The sequence below is a fragment of the Zootoca vivipara genome, chromosome 10, assembly GCF_963506605.1.
Source record: "Zootoca vivipara chromosome 10, rZooViv1.1, whole genome shotgun sequence".
Classification (NCBI taxonomy): domain Eukaryota; kingdom Metazoa; phylum Chordata; class Lepidosauria; order Squamata; family Lacertidae; genus Zootoca; species Zootoca vivipara.
In genome coordinates, this window is record NC_083285.1 from 26,739,981 (window position 1) to 26,762,793 (window position 22,813).

The 22,813-nt window shown below is 40.6% G+C and overlaps 1 protein-coding gene across 1 annotated transcript; it reads left to right on the forward strand.

Annotated features, from left to right (window-relative positions):
• Positions 1 to 1,223: 1,223 nt before the first annotated feature.
• On the forward strand, positions 1,224 to 22,798 carry LEMD3 (LEM domain containing 3). Its single transcript, XM_035126597.2, has 13 exons — positions 1,224 to 2,887; positions 9,084 to 9,118; positions 10,688 to 10,751; positions 12,664 to 12,731; positions 15,952 to 16,031; positions 16,401 to 16,549; positions 17,236 to 17,337; positions 18,154 to 18,256; positions 18,419 to 18,597; positions 19,023 to 19,104; positions 19,714 to 19,819; positions 19,901 to 19,979; positions 20,176 to 22,798. Exons 1-13 carry the CDS (start codon positions 1,282 to 1,284, stop codon positions 20,337 to 20,339), a joined length of 2,817 nt encoding a protein of 938 aa, XP_034982488.2. The 5' UTR covers positions 1,224 to 1,281; the 3' UTR covers positions 20,340 to 22,798.
• The last annotated feature ends 15 nt before the right edge of the window (positions 22,799 to 22,813 follow it).

The following is a 22,813-nucleotide window of genomic DNA, read 5'->3' on the forward strand; positions in this document are numbered from 1 at the left end:
GCACCAGCCACAGTGGAGAGAACAAATAGCATCTTGAAGCAAACCCATTTTTGGAGAGAGGTTTTGGATCTGGCTGCAATATGGTCACGCAAGTAACGTTTTGAGCTGGGCATCCCACTGCAAAAGCTGTTACAGGATATGACGCTGTCAAACGCCTTTTACAGCTGTTCTTTTAAAGAACACAGAGAGAGCTCTTCAGTTCAGGACGTTACGATTCCCCCTACACGTGTAGGGTGGCCCCAAAACTGAATCACAGCCTCTCTCCGTTTGGACTTCGTGCCCTTTGTACAGGAAGGGAGTGTTTGCTTATTAAGTTGCTATTCCAGACACATGGAACAAAAATGTCCCTAATAAGGAAGACTGACTGACCGACTGTGTGTGTGTAACTGTGCGCTTTTACATGGCACGCCTAATGCTTGTACTTTGGGGTCGTGATGGGAGTTTGCAGTCTCTCTGTGCCAGAGAGAGCGATCTTGAATTTAGGAAGCCCACACAACCCGCCTCCCTCCCTGGCGGGCAGAGCGGCGCTTCCAGGGTGACGGGCGGGTCTAGGCCACAGTCTAGTGCGCACGCGTCAGTTCCGGCCGGCGGGGACCAAAGGGATAAAACAAAAACCCTGAAGCTTCACACACCCATCGCTTCCTTGTTCTGATTAGACTTCCCCAAGCCAAGCAAGTGCGGATTGGTACCTGGGCGAAGGAAGCTTTCAAAGGATTCCCAGCACAGTTGCACACTGTGTGCGCAAATATATTGAAGCCTCGTGCCTTTCAAAGTTGGCAGCAGGCAGAAATTGAACAGGTGCGGGTAATAAACGGAGGTGCGCTGTAAACTTAAAACTTCTGGCTGTGCCACAGAAAGTAAACGCAGAATCTGATTCCCATCAGATAAAGACCGGTTTCTACTTTGGGGGGGAGCAGAAAATGGCACACACCCCCGGAATGGTTCTCTAAAAAACTGAGATGCGGCACAGAAACTCAGCGAGTGAAACCCACTCCATCTCTTGAATTTCTGTCCAAGCCAAAGTGTGAATCCTGTCAGGAATAAAAACGTCGCTCTTGGAGATTGGGTAGGTTCCCCCATTTTCCCCGAAGCTATGGGCAGAGAGTGCGTGTGCAGCACTTAACTCTCTTTTTTACCCCGCACATGGAAGTGCTCGTTCGGCTGCCATCGGGGAACCGGAACTCTCGTCAGAGGAACACATAAGACCGCAGCCCCTTGGGCGGGGACCGGAGCTTCGGCGCGTGGGTAGGAAGCGGCTGCGGCGGCTGTTGAGGGAGGAAAATGGCGGCCGCCGCCGCCGCCGGAGCCGCTGCTGCCGCCGCGCAGCTTACCGACGAGGAGCTTTTCTCCGAGCTGAGGCGACTCGGCTTCTCGCCGGGGCCCGTCACCGAGAGCACACGGCCGGTCTACCTGAAGAAGCTCAAGAAGCTCCGCGAGGAAGAGCGAGCTGGCGGGGCCCGAGCCGCCGCCGCCGCCTCCAGCAAGACCCGGAACAGTAACAACAATAACCCCGGGGCAGGAGGCGGCGGCGGTTTGGCGTCTCGGCTGACCAGCGCCGACCTGTCCTCCTCCTCCTCCCTGTCTGGGGCAGCCGGCGGCGGCGGCCGGGCCCGTGGAGCTGCCCTCGGCGGCGGCAAAGTGCTGCTGGGCTTCAGCTCTGACGAGTCGGATGCGGAGGCCAGTCCCCGGGGCCCGGCTGGCGCCGCGGGCAGCCGGCGGGAGCGAGGCTCAGCCTCCCGACGGGACGCGAGGCCTGCGGCAGCCGTGGGCACTGGCTGCCTCCCCAGCAGCGCGGCGGTTGAGGCAGCGCCTCTTCGGAGGAAGCCCCATGCCTGGTGGGGGGCGACGGCCAGGCGGGCGGCTGGAGCTCGGGAGCAGATTCCGGGCGTCGGTGGCGGCGGAGAGGACGACGACGGGGAGGACGACGACGACGAAGCTGCAGCAGCCGCCGCCGAGGACGAGCCCCAGGAGGAGCCGCAGCAGCAGCAGGAGCGCTGCAAGAACCGCGCCGTGAACGGGAGCCGATTCCTCTCCTACGGCGGCGCCAGCAAGAGGGACAAGTACTCGGACTCGGAGGAGGAAGAGGCGGCGGCTGCGGTTGCGACGGGGGCCAAGCAGCAGGTGCTGAGAGAGGAGTCGCTTGCCCGCCACTACCTGGCCCGAAGGAACCTTAACAGACCTGCCGCGCCATTCTCGGGCCAGGCAGGTGCAGCAGGGGGCTTGATGGAGACAGGCCAGGGTGCTGCTGCGGCTGCTGTTGCTGGTAGCGGCCGTGCATTGAATGTTAGGGTGGCTGCTGCTGGCAGGAGCAGTGACAGGGGGCGAAGTCGAGAGGAAAACGAGGAGGAGGAAGAAGAGGAGGTCGACCTGGCGAAAAGGGGCGGGTATTTGGACTCCAGTCCGCCGCTCCTGCCCAGGTACCGCGGCGGCGGCTCTGCTAGGAAAGCCCACCAGCAGCTGTTTCTCCCGCCGCTGCTCAGCGGCTTGGACAGTAGTAGCAAAATGACTGATTCCTTGGGCGGCGACAGGAAACCAGCCAACAATCATATCCTCACTGGTGGCTACAATATGGAACCTAGGATATATACAGCTACCACCAGCCTCTCTCCAGGTGCTACCACTTCCTCCTCCACTAGAATCAATCACTCCAACCACACAGGTTCAAATCATACTTATCCGAAAAACACCTACAAGCAGAAGGTTTCGGAGCCAGAGGAGGATCTTCTGCAGCAGTTCAAGAGAGAAGAAATATCCACCACAGGAGGCTTCAGTGCCCATTACCTGTCCATGTTCCTCTTAACTGCTGCATGCTTGTTCTTTCTGATATTGGGGCTCACGTACCTAAGAATGAGAGGTTCAGGAATAACTGAGGATGTGGGAATTGACAGTAAGTATTGGGAAACGGGGTGGAAGCCCTTTGCTTCACTTAATGACATAAATAAATGTGTGAAGTATGTCACATAAAGGAACCCAGAACCTTGAGTTGCTGCTTTGTTTTCTGTCAACCCTAACAACTGCTTCTGTAGACTTGTGGATGTTTTTGCTTACTGAGTGGAACGAGAAACAGTTTTTGGGCAAACCACACAGACCTCTCTGTTCCTTTATGCCAATAGCCTTTATGCCAATTTTGTTTCCTCTTAACTTCTTGCCATTAATTTTATTAGAACCTCTCAAACTTTTAAGGGTATGTCCTTAAAGATGTTTCCCCCCTCAGAACAGAATAATTACTGCTATGTGTCTTAGATTTAAAAATGGGAATCTGATTCTAAGCTTGTAGCTGTAGTGATGTTCTTGTGGGGGTGAATCGGATTGTAAACGATGTTTGAAACTCAGATACTAATTTTTATCTATAGGAAAGCACCCCACACCTGACAAAATGCAGACACAGGAGATGCTTCTGTTTAAAAATGAATGAGTTACATAGGGTAAATTCATTATAATAGCTGCATTCTGATGCACATGTAGTATGTTGATTCCTACATGGAAATACTATGTAGATATTTATAACATGTGAGTGACACCTGTGTTTAAATTTAATTTAAATTCTAAATTTAAATTTAGGATTTACTCAGGATTCTGGGAAAAAAACCACTTAATTGTCACTCAAAGTTGGCTTAGTTACAGTGGGTTCTGACAGTAGGAGGAAAAAGCAGGTGTTTGAGTTCAGTTGAGGGGGGAATAGGGTAGTGGGAGATCTTGAACAGGAAAAAATAATTTATTAGTTTAAAGTGATTTTAACAGGATGATTGTCAAATGGGGAGCTTAAAGGCCCCCTGAAAATTTGGCATACGTGCACCTTTTGCTAAGCAAATCAGCACCTTTAAATGATTTCCTGTAACTTGTGGTTCATTAACACAGCCACAAGGCTAGATTTAGATCTTTCCATCTTAATGCTGTGTTTTTGTTGATTTACTCTTGGCATTTTCATGGTGACCTGGTTTTCATGTCACCCTAAGCCAAACCATAGCTTAGCATAAACACACAGGCCCCAGGAGATAGATTTGTGCCTACTTTACTCCTCCCTAGTCACTCTGCTGCTATGCTAAGTCAGCACTTGACTTAGCATGTTGTCCTGGGTTTGTGGTTTAACTGTCTCCATACTAACCATTAGATGTAACCCAAATTTGTCCCATGGTTTATGGCTCATTGTTTGTTTGGAAGAGATAAACTGTGAGCCTGGGTTCAGACAGCATGCTAAATCAAGCTAACACAGCAGCAGAACCACTGGGGGTGCCATACTCTTCTCTGGAAACTTGCATGCTCACACATTTGGACTGAGCCTTGGTTTGGTTTGGTTTGGTGTAGTGTATTGTGATGTATGAACCAGGCCAGTGTTGTCCTGCTGGTAAAGATGGAAAAACAGAATATGATGATTCCCCCAATTGTAGTTTTGTGATTTATGAAAACCTTATTACTAGGAAAACATGGATAAAAGACTATTTCATATCTGGAAGCCGCAGTCTTCCTTGGTTTATTTAATCAGGCAAAATGATTCTTGCATACATTTGAATGTATACCCATACTTCTAGCTTAGGTGTATGTGTTCATTTTTATTAATCCATAATTGCCTGCCTGAAGTACTGTTTGGACAAAAAAAACCCTTGATAGATGGATTCTAAAAACTAGATAAGTAATATCAGAATTCTGAAATGTGCTGCTGTATGATGAGGTTCAAAAGTCAAAAGTGCTACTGTTTTTATCGGCCTGATTTTTGTGTTGCTTTATATACCATGTAGATATACCATGTGAAGCAGCACTCAAGACTTGAAATGCTTGGAAATAGCAGCCATATAAAGAGAGAAAAATGGTGCCAAATCATAATATTTTCGCAGAGTTCTTTTGCTTCAAGCTATATTCCTAGTGGTTTGTTGATATGCTTGGCTTTTAAATCTCAAGCCTCCAGATTGCGTGCACACACATTCACCTGGTGGTTTTGGCAAGTGGATACTGCATATTGAGTCATCTTGGCCCTTTCCTTATTACTATGCTATATATCTGCTAATTGCAATTTATATTTGCTTCTATAGTTATCTGTGGATGTAATCTTACGGTCTTTGAGAGAGTGTATCATGGGCCATACAGTAGATTGCATTGATACTGAAGGCAGAGATCTGGACAGGGGCATCTCATATTAGAGCCTCTATCTTTGCTGCTGGCCTCAGTGCCCTGCTTGAACTAATGTTAGAGCTGCAGCATCCGTAGGGCCAAAAGAGGGGCATGTCTGGAGCTTCCCATGAAGCAGCTTGGAGCCAAAGTATTCAAGGCTGCCCCAGTCCCATGACACTCCAAACCAAGGAGAGGAAGTTTAGACATGTTTCTAAGCATGTCTAATGGAAGCAAAATGTCCTTTAAAGTGTTGAAATGTGTATAATTCTAGCAAGGCTCAGGTGAGGAGAACAGACAAATGTGTCTTGTCACCAATTTCTAAATGTGTGTAATAACTGTAAGCTTAGGGTTTTTGGGGTATGTGTGTGAAATTGAATGGTTAGAGGTTTTGTGCAGTAGCTTCTGAACAAGTGGATCTTGAAAACTGAAATTTGTATCAAAACTGCATACTTTTTCAGGTGGGCAAGAATGTTTATTTTGTTCCTGAAACTAAGGTGCAACCAACAAAGGTGTGGAGGAGCTGTAGCTCCTGGGTACTGCACATGCTTTTGTACGCAGAATTTCCCAAGTTCAATCCTTGGTATCTCCAGGTGTGACTGGAAAGGCCATATCTGAAATCCTGGAGAGCTTAGTGGTAGTAACCGGGGACAGTGCTAAGCTGGATGGTATAGTGGTGAGACCCAGTCAACGCAGATTCTTGCCCTACAGCTCCCACAGTCCCTGACATTGCTGACAGGCACTAATAGGTATTGAAATCCAACAGCACCTGGAGGGTCACAGGTAGGCCACCCCACCTACTCTGCTGCATTTGCCTACAGAGTGTGGAAATATTGTTGTTGGTACGTAAAGTGGACTTACGCTGCATATAGCAACATGCTCCTCTGTAACACAGCAGCCCTGTGATTCTAAACAATAGCTATATTGAGGTACAACATACATGATCCTCCAAGCAACTTTCTGTTGCTTGATTTTAAAGGTTTATTAAAGGTAAAAGTTGTTGGAAGTGGTTAGAAACCTGACTGCCACTGCAGGCTTTCAAAATAGGGCTGGAATGTTCTTGAGCAGGAAGCTATGTGATGTAATCTTGTTTTCAGGGACTTGGTACAGGGGGGGAAAATGGCTGCCCCAGGCACAAACTTTTTCTTTTTAAAAGCCAACTACCTTGTTACTGCAAGTTGACTAACTTCTTCCCTCACTCACCTCAAAGTCAAATAAGCTTTGTTTCCCCCCAATTATTATTATTTTATTTCATAAAATTTATGCACTGCTTGATTGTAAAAAAACCACACCCTCAAAGTGGTTCACAAAAAAGTAAAACCAGTAGGATTATCAGTAAGAAGAATTAATAACAATTTAAGACTTTCAAAAAGTTAAGATAATAAAGCATATTAAAATTTGCATCAACTTTCTAAGTATCTGGGCAAGCAAATGTTTCCAGCAGGCACTGAAAAGAGTATAGTAAATGCACATGGCATTTGCCTGATATCCATAGGCAGGGAGTTTCAAAGTGTAGGTCAGGCATCCCCAAACTTCGGCCTTCCAGATGTTTTGGACTACAATTCCCATCTTCCCCGACCACTGGTTCTGTTAGCTAGGGATCATGGGAGTTGTAGGCCAAAACATCTGGAGGGCCGCAGTTTGGGGATGCCTGGTGTAGGTGCTACCACTATAAAAGATCAAGTTCTTACAAATGCAAAATGGGTATTATGTGCACCTGTAACAGTGCTGGTTCCGCTGTTTGAAGTGGGTGGGTGGGTGGGTGGGTGGATGTTTGTTTGTTTGTTTGTTTGTTTATAGCATTTATTTATTTATAGCATTTGTACCCCACTCTTCAGTCAAAAAGGCTCCCAGAGTAGCTGAAAAGAAATCAAAACAAGCCATTTCCTACCCGCAGGCTTCCACTCTAATAAAAGGAAGGCATACCCCTGAAAGCTCCCCTTGTCCCAGGCTGGGAAGAAAAATTCAACAACAGTGGTGGTGGTGGTGGTGGTGGTAGTAGGTATTTCTGTCCAACTCTACTTAAAAGCTGGGCAGGCTTTTCTACAACCTGGTCAGATAACAGTAGGACATACCAATAGTGCCTGAAATGAACCGATAGCTGCGCCTGGAATTGTGCCTGAAATGAACCGATAGCTGGTGAACTTAATAGGGGGGTGGGTGTCAAATACTCTCTCAGACTGGTTTCAGACCGTAACCTGGTTGTATGTAGCCAGTGTTAGAAACTCAGATATATAAGATAGATAGCAAATGGCTCCTTTAGCCAGGGTTACAGTCACCAAAATGGAATGTCTCATTGCCATTTTGGGGCCAGATGGCTCGAAAGTCGTATTTTTCAATATGACTTTTTGGTTCCTCAAATTCGTTCCAATTGTGCAGATAAAATTTTAAAGGATGTGTTGTTAGTGTGTGGAAACAGGCAGGATTTAAGGATTCCCAGGAATGTACCTCCAGATAGTGGAGACATTAGGCGCCATCCTGGCGCCCGGACATCTTTACCGGCTTGCAAGTGGCCAATAGCCAAGTGCAAAAAGCGCATGGCGAGTGGCGAATTTTGAATGCTGGTTGCAGCATTTTGCAGCAGCTGAATCTCATATAGACAATTTCTTCACCTGCTATATTATCCTCACAGCATCCTTATGCAGTAGGTTATGCTGAGACGTACAACTATCTCAGTGAATTTCATGGCTCATTGGGGATTCTAACCTAGGTCTCATTGGTCCTGGTCTGACACTGAAACCATTCCATGACATGCTTAAAATATCTTATGTGTACACCTAAACATAATGTTGGATAAGTTTTTCTGCTTTCTTCTCAAATGTAAATGCTTGACTTGATGAGCACTATCAGTGTAGTCAGCAAGAACCGTTCTATTTCTTTTGGCAATACTTAAGTCTTCAATTACTGTTTGAGGATACCAAACAAATTGGGCTGGCTGCTGAATTGTGCTTAGTAGAGCTCTGCTCATGCATTAGAAGGGGGATGGTGAGACCTTTTTTGCCAATTCCCCCTCTTCCTGCAGCCACCTGCGCCTCCTAAAAAAGCTCCTCTGACAGGTTGGGGAACCCTTTGAAGGTAGCATGATGGGTAGCATTGAGGAAGTAGGCATCTGTGAATATTGTCTTCTTGCCCTCTTCCTAGAATAGGAAGTCTCTGCTGAATCTCTGTGCCTTCCATAAGCAGAATAACTGTTTCCATTTGTGGAACAGCCACTCTGTATCCAACTAAAATCTAGTACAGGCGTTGGCAACGGTTTTCCGGCCGTGGGCCGGATCATTCCCACGTGGGCTAGACATGCACAGAAGCGATTTCCGGTGCTGCGCTGTGCATGTCTGGGGGACCGGAAATCGCTTCTGTGCATGGCTGGAAGCCAGAAATCGCTTCTGCGCATGCCCGGAAGCTGAAAACCGTGCCTGCGCAGAAGTGATTTTCAGTGTCTGGGCATGTGCAGACGTGGTTTCTGGCATCTGCGCGTGCACAGATGCCATTTCCAGCACCACTCGGCGAGTCGCCGCAGCGCACTGTGCCAGTTTAGCGCAGTGCATGGGGGGCTTGCTGAGCGGGCGGCTCGGTGACCGGGCGGCTCGTGGGCCGGATAAACGGCCTCCGTGGGCCAGATCTGGCTCATGGGCCGGAGGTTGCCAACCTCTGATCTAGTAAGTTGTTGATAGTCTGCTCAAATTCTGCATTTTACCTGTTTAGGAGCAAGTTTATGCTTTCAGCAGTGACATGCTGTTCTAGCCAAGCAAGTCAGCTGGACAACTTCCCCACTTCTAGGTGAAGTAACACTTTAAAACACAAAATATTATGAATAGCATGATATTGTGCTAGTGCTAGTTGTCACATTTTAATTACTTGATTCCTTTGTAATATGTATAATAATGTGAGCTGCATTTAACCTAGTGGTTTTAATTTTTACAATATTTAAGATATTGGTATTGAAATGGTATTAAGTAAATTTCTTTTTCCCCCTTTAATAGATAAAAATCTTCTCACTGGGATGGTTAATAGAAACGTGAGTATGTTCTTAGTATCTATGTTGAGGGCTTGTCTTTGAGCTGTATCATGTCCTGATAATTTTGATTAAATAGGTTGTCGACAATCTTAAATCTTGGATAATCTTAAAGCAATAGTTTTGTGTCTGCATGCTAGATATCCAATTTACTAAGAATTTGTGTCCTAAGTATTGTTGCTGACTCCGAGAAGTCCAGTTTGTAGGCCTCTTGATTATAAGGCTGTGTTTGAATGACTTGTACACAAACCCTAGAATGATACACTGTAGGAAAAAAAGTTGAATTAGGGGAAATCCTGTTTTGCTAGCTTAAGCACATTAGGTTCTGAAACCATTTACTCTGAAGGCCTTATCATTTCCAACCACTCACCTAGATGTGAGGGCACTCAGTTCCTTGTATTGCTTCGCTTTCAATATCCAGTAGCCTCACAATTTTTGCCAAGGTAGATCAGTCCCTATATGACAAACTACCATCCAAACGTAATACGGTATTTCACATAACTGCCCTCTTCTTTGAGCCAGTATTGGAATAGTGGCAGCTGAGAGAGAGTGACTCATGGGAAAGTAAATTGTCCGTTCCTTTTAATTAGAGCACTGTGCCTCTCCTAGCCCCTGGGTTTCCTTGCTGTTGAGTGGTGTTTCTGAGAATTTAGGATGGTATACTTTTAAGTCTGTGACACTAAGGATGTGAAAGCCCAGGAGGCAAAAACATATTTTTCTCCCATCTTTGAAGAGAACACACACTCCTGTGCAATAGTTTCTCTTTTGGAATGAGTGAAATTTTATTCATTTGGAATGTCTAGTGTGAAAATTTCTATGAAAGGCATTCTGAAGCTTTAGAAACTGATAATTTCTATGTATAACAATGTAGAAATATACAATGCTTGGATCAAAGATGCATTTCTGCTCCTAGGGCATGCTGCCATCTTCATGAAGAACATACATTGCTTTTGTTTCCTACAGCTTTCTTAGTTTGTGCATCTCAGAAGTAGGAAAAATAAGATAATGTCCTTAGATAGCACAGGATGCAACCATTTACAACTCTTTAGTATTTAGCATGCTTAGCATTTTGTAAACTTATATAAGATTGCTCTATGAATTTCATAAGTATGTCGTATTTAGCCTGCTTACCACTTTGCTTGTAGAAAATGAAGCCATGTGTCATATAGCAAAATGTTACATACTAAATAAGTTATACATGTATCATTTATATTGTTTGCATTTTCTATAATTTTGTATTTGTGTTATTGTATTTGTATTTATCTGCTTATTCTTGAGAGTCACCTTGGAAGGCTTTTTGGCTGAAAGGCAGCATATAAATAGTAACATAGAAACATAACACATTTTATATTAAAGCAGCTAAGTAAGTTTTGTTTGATAAGAATGTATCTATTCAATATATTTTCATTTTTTCAAAAATAGGGGGGGGGGACAATTTTGCCCCCACCACTTCAAAAAATTTTTTGGGGGGGGAAATTGTACATCTCTGTGTAGTGCTATCTAGGATATCTGCTATTTCCATTATTTCAGACTTTATTATAATACATCTTAACTGGCTTATTAAATTTCTAGGTAAATGAAACAATTCTTATGAACAGCCTATATAAACTACATGATAAACTGGCACAAATAGCAGGTGAGCATTTAAAGCCAATATTAAACTGTTGGATTTCAAAAGAATGCATGTGTAAAGATTTATAGCAATAAGCAGATTGTGAAGGTACTTTGTGATTGCAGGAATAATAATTATTTCATTCATATTGATATAATAATTATTGTATTGAATCGGTGCTTATATCACAGATAAATTGGTAAAATACCTTAGCTTGACTGTTGAAATATGCTTATAAAACAAGAGAGATTTTAAAACAAGTTCTTAAATATTGCATTAATCAGCAGGGTAACTAATTCCCTCAGAAAAAAGCATAGAAAAAGCTGTGTTCGCCCATTAGGGGAAAATGTAAAAGGTAAGTACAATTATTGGGAGCAGCTAAAACAATATGAAATAGTGAGCCAAGTTTCAGGTTGTCCAGAACTCTTCATCAGGCGGACATTAAAACAAAATTTGACGGGCCAGAGTGGAGTAAGTGAGGTTTGGGGAGCCAATAAAAGCAGGGAGTGGTGTACTTTTTGAAGTCTGCAGTTTATAGCAATCTTGAGCTGGAATACAGGAGTTCCCCAAGGTCCAAGACAGATTGCAGGTTACATTCATTACTGTTGGGGCTAAAAAGCAGAAATGGATGTTACCCTTGTTTTTGAAAATACAAAAATGAGCAGTTTTCCAGTTTTGTGTCGGCCTCTAACTGGATCACATGAGTGACTTACGAGGCAAAGAACAGAAAGGAGGAGGAGTCTTTACATTAGCAAAACTTGCGATTATTTGCATTAGTCCCCCATTCTCTTCAAATGGTAGAAGATTAGCTTTGAGAGACTACTTCAGTTAAATCAATCTTGCATTTGGTTTTGATTTTTCGTCAGAAATAAAGTTAGTAAATAAAAGTCAGCTTGTTGTTGTTGTTTAGTCGTTTAGTCGTGTCCGACTCTTCGTGACCCCACGGACCATAGCACGCCAGGCACTCCTGTCTTGCACTGCCTCCCGCAGTTTGGTCAAACTCATGTTCGACCAACTCATGTTCGAGAACAGTCAGCTTAGTGGTATTCAATTTCTTACCTGTCTCTCACCATGAGGTCCAGGGGAGAGCCTTTACAACAACTTAAAAATACAAGATTGAAAACATTTAAGAGAGTACCTTTGCAATATGCATATCAAAAGGAACAGTACGGAAAACCTATTTTAAGACAGAGAAATTTTAAAAGTGTATATACTGTAATGGTTAAAGTACACAATATCATTGAACTTAAAGATTATTAGACTTCATTCCATATCTGAATAGAATTTGACACTTAAGTTAGTCTTGAGAATAAGCTCTAGTGAAGAAAAACGACTCTGCTTCTGTGTATACATGTATAAGATTGTACTGTCAACTGTTAGTATAGTCATAGGTAAAGGTAAAGGGACCCCTGACCATTAGGTCCAGTCGTGACTGACTCTGGGGTTGCGGCGCTCATCTCGCGTTATTGGCCGAGGGAGCCAACGTACAGCTTCCAGGTCATGTGGCCAGCATGACTAAGCCGCTTCTGGCGAACCAGAGCAGCACACGGAAACACTGTTTACCTTCCCGCTGTAGCGGTACCTATTTATCTACTTGCACTTTGGCGTGCTTTCAAACTGCTAGGTTGGCAGGAGCTGGGATCGAACAACAGGCGCTCACCCGGTCGCCGGGATTCAAACCGCCGACCTTCTGATTGTGGCAAGCCCTAGGCTCTGTGGTTTAACCCACAGCGCCACCCCGCGTCCCAGTAAAGTCATAGAGAGATTTATATACTATTTATCTTATAGGATACTTTTCTATCAAAGCAATATCAAAAATAACTTGCAACATTTCCCCTTATGTATCCGAAGTTAGTATTAATATATCCAAAGTTTATATTATTTAGTCACACAACTGTGAGAAATACATAAAAATAAATACTTTTCATTGTACTAGGAGATCATGAATGTGGCAACTCTATCAAGAAAGGTCTTTCTCTCCAGGAGGCAGATACATATTTAAAAGTAAGTAAATGCTCATAATTTTAAATATTGGAATTAACTTGGTATAAATGTTACATTGACTTTGTGTTAGGTTATTCCTCTTAAAACTTATTTTTGTCAGCAAAACAGAAGCTTCATAGTCTATTAAGGTACACATAATTTTGAAAGAAGCAATGGTAGGTTTCTTAGCATGTGTGATGTAATAGCAAAAAAAATATTGAGTGGGAAAATGTAGGTTGTTTTCCCTTTTGTTTTGTTTTTTGTATGCAGATTGTATACAAACACTAAGTTAAAAAACTGTGCAGGGGTTACATATGTGTATGACCCCTGTTCCGCAGATTGTATACAAACACTAAGTTAAAAAACTGAAGAAGACCAAACCAAAACAGTATGATTACCTTCGATCACTGTCTTGCATGTCGTTATAGTTTATAAAGATAAAAACATATATTTTGCCTGTTGGAATTGGTTGACGTGTTGCCTCTTTTTTTGGTCGACGTGTTGCCTCTTTTTTGGTATTCTGGTAGGAAGCCTGCCTGGTCTGGGTATATTATTTTACTCAAGGTGTTTTTAAGCCTCCATGCCAGTAATTTTGCGAATAATTTATAGTCATTGTTCAGCAGGGATATTGGGCGATAGTTTTTGACATTGGTTAGATCTGAACCTTGCTTGGAAATCAGTGTGATAAAGGCCTCTTCCCATGATTTTGGTATTTGCCCATAACTTTGCAATACGACAAGTTTGTCCTGGGGCTTTTCCATTGTTTTATAACCTCTAAAAAAATTCCTTTGAAATTTCTCTTTCTAGCTGGTCTGCTTCATCTTTTGGAATCTCTTTCAATTTACTTTGGCATAAATAATTTTCTATCTTCTCCCTGTCTTCTGCAGGTGCCTTATATAGTTCATTGTAAAATTTTGTGAATGCCTCTTTTATCTCTTTCGGCTTATTTATTTTGGTTATAACGCTTTGACTTTGTTTTTTCTTTAATTGCCAAGCAAGCCATTTACCTGATTTATTTGCTGTTTCAAAGCTTGTTGTATTTCTGCTTTGGGGATGAAGTACTGTGGTTCAGCTGACGCCTCTAAATTTTTACTTAATATTGTATGCCACCAAGGAAGGAAGTGCACACTACTCAGTTGCCGCTGATTAGGCAAAAAACTTGAGCACCATACCCTGCTGTTGTGGGGAGAGAATTCTGAAGGTATGACACTCGAATACAGGTTTTACAGGCTACCGGAGAGTAGTCATGAGCAGAGAGTAGCAGGGAGCTCACAGATTTTAAATTTGGAGTAGGTATGTTGTGGGGAAGATTCTTCTGTCTTATTTCTTCATATACTCCTTGTTCCTTTTGCTCATCTGTGTGTACCTGTGTCATGAGGGAAGTCCTTTGGGAGTTTGCCAATCTTCTACAAAGGAGATTTTTTTGCAGTTGAGAAGCATGATAGTTTGACTTTCTCTAGCTCTAGACAATATGAAAGCTTTGAGCCTAATCTGATCCGCATGAACATGGCAATATTGCTAGTAGAAACATAAGTGTTGAATTTTGTTGCTCATACGTAAGTATGTGAATGTCATTTTCTGCAATTTGTTATATAAATATTTAGCTGAGAGGAAAGTTGATGTGCTAGAGACTGACAGCCATAGATATTCCCCCCTCCAGTTAATTAACTTCATAAAAACTGGTTCTGCCAGATTTTTTTGTCCAAATTCCTGCATAGCTACTTATTAACTAAATTCTTCTACTCTGAGTACAGGGATTTGCATTGTTGATTATCAGCTTATTTCAATAGCATAGCAACATCTCAGTCCTGGGTTACCTTATTAGACATTTACTAGCAACAAAAATAGTTCTAAGCTAAATTCTCTTTGGCCCTACAGTGGTGATACAATACATTTTTCCGTTGAAATATGCACTGTATCACTGTTGGTTGGTGTATAATATGCAGTCTGGGGCCATTTTAAGACCTGTGTGTTTTGAGGGAATACAGAAACAAGGAAGCTAAGGCCAGGGTGCTTGTGCCACCAACTCTGAAGATACCATCTTCAGATTTCCATTGAGCAATTCAAACACAGAGTGTGGCATTTCTATGTTCTAACATGTTTAAAAATGGATTCAATACTTTGAAGATTAAAAATGGGTAAATGCATTGTCATTCTAGTGCACTGCAATACTTTCGGTAGGATATACATGTAGATTTGCAAGCAGCACATCCCAGTGCAAATGACCTGATTGTGTTGAGAACTGGGGCAATTTTCCTGTTTCTCTCCCCAAGTAGTAGCAGATTGGAAGAGCATTGGTTGCAACCAGGGCCAAAAAAGTGTTCAAAGTATTTTGCAAAAAAACAGTATTTTGCAAAAACCAAACTTTTCAGAAATTAGCAGAGCACTAGTATTAATTTTAAAATGCATATATTTGTAAAAGATATCTGGAGGCTAACCTGTTACCAGTCTAGACATTTTATAGCTTTGTATCCTTGCACTACAATGTAAAATCATCTGTTTGCTGCATTTTATTCTGCTATTAGTTTTTCTGTTCCTCTTTGTGAAATACACATGGCTGCTGCGATTACCGTGTTTGTAATTACCGTGTTGATTCATTGATGTAGTTGATTTGGTAAAAAAGCCAGGAAATATGATTGCATTTTATTGCACAGCTATTATTAGCATTTAAATATTAATAAATGCTGAACACAGAATCAAAATAGGCAGAATGGCTTTTGATCCTATCAGTATGGCAAGGGAATGGAAGGGGCAGGGAGGAAGCACATTTAGAGTCAAAGTCTGGTCGCTTGACAAATGTCAAAAATTTGTTCAGAAGTGAAGAAGCCAGGCCATGTGAGGGCATGGCTGCATCTCAAGCTTCATCAGACAGTGGCCTGGTAAAATTGTCAGAGTGTATTGAATGCTGTTGCTTGGGGTTTGAAAGGGTGGTGCAAGCAAATACTTCGTTTAATTTTCCTGCATTTGATAGACAAGTTCCGACTATAAACCACAGAATTTAATATTGATAAACCAAGCTGAATAAAATGTGGTTGGCTTTGCATGTTCCAGATGTTGAGGAAGTAATTGATGGTTGAGGAAGAATTTATATATAAAAATGTGGTGGTGGTGTTGTTCCTTTTTATTATATTGAAATGCTTTGGATAATATTGTCACATTTTTGTAGCATTTATTTTGGAATTCCTCTTGCAACAACTCCTGCCATTGAACCTTTTGCTTTGTTTTCTTTGTTTCTCTTTAGAGTTTAGGTCCAGAATACGAAGGTGTATCTAATGAATCCCTGCAATGGATTCTAAAGAGTGGAGAAGATGTCGGCATAAAGTAAGTCATTTTATTTTGTAGTCTGCTTTCACACAGAAACTCAGTTCAGACAACCTTTTAAATAATGGTTGGGTATTATGAACAAACGCAGGATCCATACTGCTCCCTGCCTCCCCTCAAAAATTGGTGCACTTGCCCTCCAAAGCTGAATTAGAATTCTACTTCAATATGAGGTTTCTGATTGGCTGAGGGCGGGGATGAATGATAAGCATAGGTTGTTGATTTGGTTGTTGCAACAAAGTATACTTAGTATAAAACGATAAATGGAGGGGAAACCACAGAAGAAAGGGGGCAGGTGTGCATCTGTGACTCATTCATATCTAAGCCATAGCTGTCATAACATCAGTTGGAATATCTCTTTTTAAACAGGTTTGTTGACAACAGCTCTGATGAGGATTCTATAACCAATACAACTAATGTAAAATACCTGGTATCAACTAGGCCACAGATGTCTTTTACATGTCGTTTTCGCCGTGCATTTATTACTGTAACATGTAAATCGTTAATTCTGCTTCTGGGTGAGTTTTTCCCCTGTCAGTTTATTTTAATACTTGTATGTCTCTAGGGAAACTGCGAGAATGATGTTACCAGACAAGTGCTTAAGATTTTGTAATCTACTTCATGGTAGATTAGTCTATGAGAAAGAGGAGAAAATAGGCAACCACTTTCTAAAAAAATTGTGTAGGCAGGACATGTTGTTGGCAACATCAAAATTCTGTAGTGCAAGAAACAGTCTTTATCTTCTCTTCACTTACAATGAGATCTTAGAAAAGTCTGTCCCTTTCTCAAGATAGAAACACTGAAAACTCTACAGGCATTCTCACCTTGTATAAAAATGGTTACTCTTCCCATAGTTGAGTAAAAATTATTCATCAACATTTGGTATAAAGCAGAGGTGGGGAACCTCCGGATATTGCTGGATTGCAGCTTCCATTGTCCCTGGTCATTGACAATGCTGAGGATGATGGGAGTTCTAGTCCAACAACATCTGTAAGGTCATAGGTTATCTGCCCTGGGTAAAAATATTCTTCATAAAAGGTACTAAGGAGTAGATGGAAGTAGTAGATGGATGATGTTCCTCTTTAAATACCTTAAAATGTGTTTTTTTGTGTGTGTAAAATATGTCTCCTACATAAGGACAGCCAGTGATGATTTTTTAAAAATTTGGATTATTCGGCTAAGAAAATCTTTCTATTTGGCACAGGTATAGGAATAGCTTGGGGAGTCTTAAGGTATATGAAATACCGATGGTCTAAGGAAGAGGAAGAGACCAGACAGATGTATGATATGGTTGTAAAAATTATAGGTAAGTTTTAGCTAAATTTGGCAGTGGCTGGGCTCAAACACAATACTAAACTTGGGGTGTGGGTGTGTGAATGAATGTGAGCCGCAGACACGCTCTCATTCTCCTTTCTCTACTTCAACTGCAAGCAGATGAGAACCTCTTGCTTTCATTTTTGGTTAAATTCTACTTCTGAACCCTAAGCAGTGGTTAGCTTAACTATGGTGTGGGTAATAGAATCATAGAATTTGTAGAGTTGAAAGGGACCGTGAAAGTCATCTAGTCTAACCCCCTGTAATGCAGGAATCTCAACACCCAGTTCCCTGAAGCAGGCCAACTCCATTAAAAAGCATGGTTGAAGTTTGTTTTTTCATTATACCATAGTTAAGACTAACTACCATTTGTCTGGGTTCAGAAATCCTGGTAAAATGCTGTTAGTTAAAAATAGAAGTGAAAGCTTCTGGTTTTCTCTTTGAGATGGAGTAGAGGGAAGCAAGGAGCTGATGAACCCGAGGCTTGTGTTCATAATGCTAATCCATAGTCTAGCATTACAGGTGAACTAAGTCAGCATCTCGCCAAATGACCCTGTCAAGTGAATCTTCATCATTTTCAGTTTTGTGTACTGTATTGAGAAATCAAACGCTATTCAAGGATGGAAGATGGAGAATATTTCATACTGGAAGATCTTTGAATAGCTTATTATGCTGTCTTCTCATATATATCTTAAATGTAAGAGGGGCAGTATCTTGAAACATTTTTTCTTTAAATACTGTCATTTGTAAATGTGATTGATTCCAGTTCAGATTTTACAGTATTGTTAACTTGGTGCAATTATTTCAGATGTTTTAAGAAGCCACAATGAAGCATGCCAGGAAAACAAAGACTTGCAGCCATATATGCCTATTCCACATGTACGAGATTCCTTGATTCCACCTCAAAACAGGCATGTACAAGTTGCATTATAGTTAATTATAGTCAGTTTATACTGATGCATCTTCTGTTTTGCCTTCAGTGGAAGAAGTATACAGTAGTACTTACCACACTGATAAACAACTTTGCTTTCATAACTTTTGAAAACTTTTTTTGGGTTTGTTTTTAAATATAGGAAAAAAATGAAAAAAGTATGGAACAGATCTGTTGATTTCCTTGCTGCTAATGAATCTAGAGTTCGCACAGAAACACGAAGAATAGGTGGCGCTGACTTCCTGGTTTGGAGATGGATACAGCCATCTGCATCATGTGATAAAATATTAGTTATACCATCTAAAGTATGGCAAGGGCAAGGTATGTTACTGTTTATTTACACATCCCTTCAGTCTGCATTTACCCTAGCTGAGGTGTGTTACCATTTTAAACGAAGTTTAATACAACTTAATTGTAGTCAGAAAATTGTGCTTTAAACATAACTTTTTTATCATTGCTTCTTGCAACATCTATAGCTATGTATGTTCTTTCTAATACTAGCGTCTTGTACAGTTATAAAAAGTAAACTCTAACCCCTCCTTGGCTTTTGCAATCTGCTTGTCTCAGTGTGCTCTAAAAGTTAGTTTATCAGATTCCTACCATGAAAGCTAGCGGTTGACCCCACACATAATGCACACACATGTATGCTTTTATAACTTGTGTAATCTACAGGAAACTGATTAATATTTGAAATATGTGGACTAGAATCAAATCCTATTTGCTGATTGAACTTTTTTCCTTGGCAGCGTTCCATTTAGATAGAAGAAATTCACCGCCAAATAGTTTGACACCATGCCTAAAAATTCGCAATATGTTTGATCCTGTCATGTAAGTACTTTTTTTAATTCACTGCGAATAGAAAACATTGAGTTTATATTTTGTCCTGACACTACAGATGCAAAAGGAATACAAATTCATTATTACTGTCTCAGCTGGTATAATGACACTGGGCAGCTGGAGAGGCAGAGATAGGAATTAATTTCCTGAATACTGTTTTCATTTTTAACTTCATGTGATGACCCAAGCCACTAGGGCTTTCTCTCTGTTGAGAACCAGCCTTTTACTCTGACTCTTCAACTATTCATAGCCTTATATTTTTAATGCATACTGTATTCATTTCAGAGAAGTTCTGTTCCAAAGAAGTCATTACTTGTAGACCTATAGGCCATATTAGCACGGATTGCTAAACCAGGGGTGGGGAATATTTTGATCCTTGTTGGACAATAATTCCCATAGTCCCTAACCATTTAAGTGATGCTTGCTAGCGTTGGTGGGAACTGGACTCCAACAACATCTAAAGGGCCACAGGTTAACCATCTTGATCTAGAGAAGATATTTATTACTGTGTTTCCTAATAAGATTGTATTGTTATTTTTAAACAACAATCAAAATACTAATAATGATGTGCAAGTTTTGTTTTATGTGTGTGTATTTTAGGGAAATAGGTGACCATTGGCATTTGGCAATTCAAGAAGCGATCTTGGAAAAATGCAGTGATAATGAGGGAATTGTCCATATAGCAGTGGACAAAAATTCACGTGAGGTAAAAAACGATTTAAAGTAGATAGTTAGTATACTCAGTTTCTCGTTTTGATACAAATCAAAGCTTTATTTCTCTCCTCAGGGTTGTGTATATGTCAAGTGTTTATCTCCAGAATATGCTGGAAAGGCTTTTAAAGCATTACATGGATCTTGGTTTGATGGTAAGTTGTTCTGATTTACAGTTAATTTAGCAGGTTGGTAGTTGCCTACACATCGGTCTAAACAACAAGAGTGACTAGCTTCTAGATAAAAGTATTACATGTCAAAGTATTCATCTCAGTTATATGTGCAAATCAGTGTGTAGAATAGTGCTTTAAAAATTCAAAATCTTAATATTCTGAACTTTCTTTACTATAGGAAAACTGGTAACTGTAAAATATTTACGGCTAGATCGATATCATCATCGTTTTCCCCAGGCTGTTGCTTGCAATGCTCCATTGAAGCCATCAAATAAACGCATGAACTCAATGTCACATCTTCGTCTCCGAACAGGCACAACCAACTCTCAGGGAAACTCCTGAGACAGCTTACTGCTACCAGAACTGTTGACTTGCAGCAGGAAAAATTCCTGTCTGGTCCCGTCTTCCACTTTTAGTACTTTTTGTATGTAACATTTTCATTATTCAATGTTCCAGAGGTCTCATTTTTCAGGATTTCTGAGCAATGAGGCAGTAATACTGAACAATTGCTCTATCAAGTGTTTTGGAGCTCAAGCAAACAAACACATTAAGTTTTGCATGACAGATGTTGAATTTATTAAACATTCTCAGATGTGGCTGTATTTTTGCACCAACAAGTGTTTGATAACAGTCTAAAAGCATGGAGATGTACTGTATTTCCATAGTTCCTGTGAAATAATCTTGTGGGTATTTTGTAACACAACCACCTACAGTTTCTGATGGCAAGTAAGTAGAAGTGTTAGTTTCTGTCTGGTTTTTGGCTTCTGTTGCTGTAAAAGCTTCATCTGTGTCAGCCTAAGAATGAGAAAGGAATTAAGTCTTGGTAATTGCTGAGAGAAAACAAACTGAATACAGGTTTACTGGTTTTGTATATAAATGTAGATGCTGGTGGCGGAGGCAGCAAAAGTAATCTTGTTTTGTGAGGATGTCTGCATTAAAGCAGTGAATAAGCTTCCTATTTTATTCATAACCTAATGTTTTATATGTTTTGGCTGTACCATTACATAAAGGCCAAACACCTTGAAGTATTAGATACAAGTTAAATATCTTTTATAGGTTTTATATTAAAATATATGGTTATGATTTTTGTGTGAATGGTCTGATATTGTAACTGTGATAATGGATTCAAAATTATGTGAGCAATAAAGACACAATTGGCAGGTACTCAAACACTTTGTGAAAAGCTGTTATTTATTACAAAGAGAAGCTCTGACAAAATTGACCACTGGGGAATATACTTTCTTATATGGTTTTGCTACCTAGGCATGTGTAAAATTAAACAGATGCACATATTTTTGGAAACAAAAATCTTATTGTTAGAGCTTAGAAGTGCAGAACACTTACAGCAAGAATTTATGTTCAATATTAAATGTGTGCATTGTTTACACCTAAAACTACAAAAATGTTGACCTTTAGTTGAAAATATAAAATAATTGGATTCAGTAATTCCTGTTGAAGCAGCATAATTTGTCAATCCACCTGGATATTGCATAAGTGAAGAGATGGGAAACCAGCCAGTTTAAAATACATTTATTAAAGCCCAGTTTTTATTGTAGATATGGATCTGCAGCATGAACTTGCACAAATGCACGTTTTCTTATGGTTAAGTGAACATGATGCACACTTCTGTAACAGAAAATCCTATTGTGCCTTACCTTTGTGCTTTTTTGTGGGCAACATGTTTAATAATGGTGGACGGTTTCTTATCTTTGAAAAAAACTTGGTCTATGTCCTGGATGCTAATGAACAAGTATATGTAATATAATCAGCCATGCAAAATTCTACTCACCAAGAACAAGTACATATTTTTGACCAGCGAGTAGATTTTGTCAAGTCTGGTAAATTTTTCATGATTTACTATATACATATACAAATATGTACAATATATGTATATGTATTATATGTATATAATCAGATTTTGCTGTATTTGTGCATCATAGTGATTTATTGAGCTGAGTAACCATCTTGTGACCTGTTGCAAGTGTGAATGTAAAATTTAGTTGTGGCAGTTTAAAAGGTTGCCTTTTGATGCAGTCGCATCGTTCTTGCTTCTAAACTATTTGTAAACACACTGTACATTTATTATAGTAATCTGTACTATTATGCAGCTTATTTTACCTTTAAAATGTTGACCAATATTCCTCCCTGCAAGACAGATGGGAATGTGTATAATACCTTGGACATTTGAGAAATATCAGATGTTTGTAATTTGTAATTTGTCCTGTAAAAACACAAAAGCAAAACTAAACTAATTAAAGATTTATTAGGGCTTTTTACACACGTGTCAGTTTTTGTGACATTCTGGGGCTTATGGCAGCTCTTGTATACTGTGACATTCTGGGGCTTATGACAGCTCTTGTATACTTCTTTTTTTGGGGTGGAAGAAGGCATGGAAGAGGGTTCAATATAGACTGCAGCACAAAAAGCCACACTATACCACATTCCCTTAAACAGTGTTTTTCATGCTGCCAGTTTCTGCTAACAGTACTGAAAAATGGAGAGCCTTAGTTTGACACCAACTCCAGGCTAGATACCATTGGTACATAATATGGCTTGCTATCAGAATTCCATAAATATGTGTGCTTATAGAAGGTTGTGAGATAACTACTATATACAAAAATGCAATTGCAAGAGAACCTGTTTGGTTCCAGCCATTCATTTAAATTTTTTTTAATAATATTTTTTATTGAACATTTTTTCAACAAACATACACCAAACATACAAAATACAAAATACAAAAACACATCAAAAACATCAAAATACAAAATACAAAAATATAACAAAAAAAAAATATCATTTCTCATCCATTATAATAC

Bases quoted from the DNA above. Each gene is read 5' to 3' on its own strand.
- LEMD3 (XM_035126597.2), top strand. From the start codon at position 1,282: ATGGCGGCCGCCGCCGCCGCCGGAGCCGCTGCTGCCGCCGCGCAGCTT. The intron at 10,752-12,663 runs GTGAGCATTTAA...TCATTGTACTAG, and splicing joins TAAACTGGCACAAATAGCAG to GAGATCATGAATGTGGCAAC. The intron at 19,105-19,713 runs GTAAGTACTTTT...TGTGTATTTTAG, and splicing joins AATATGTTTGATCCTGTCAT to GGAAATAGGTGACCATTGGC.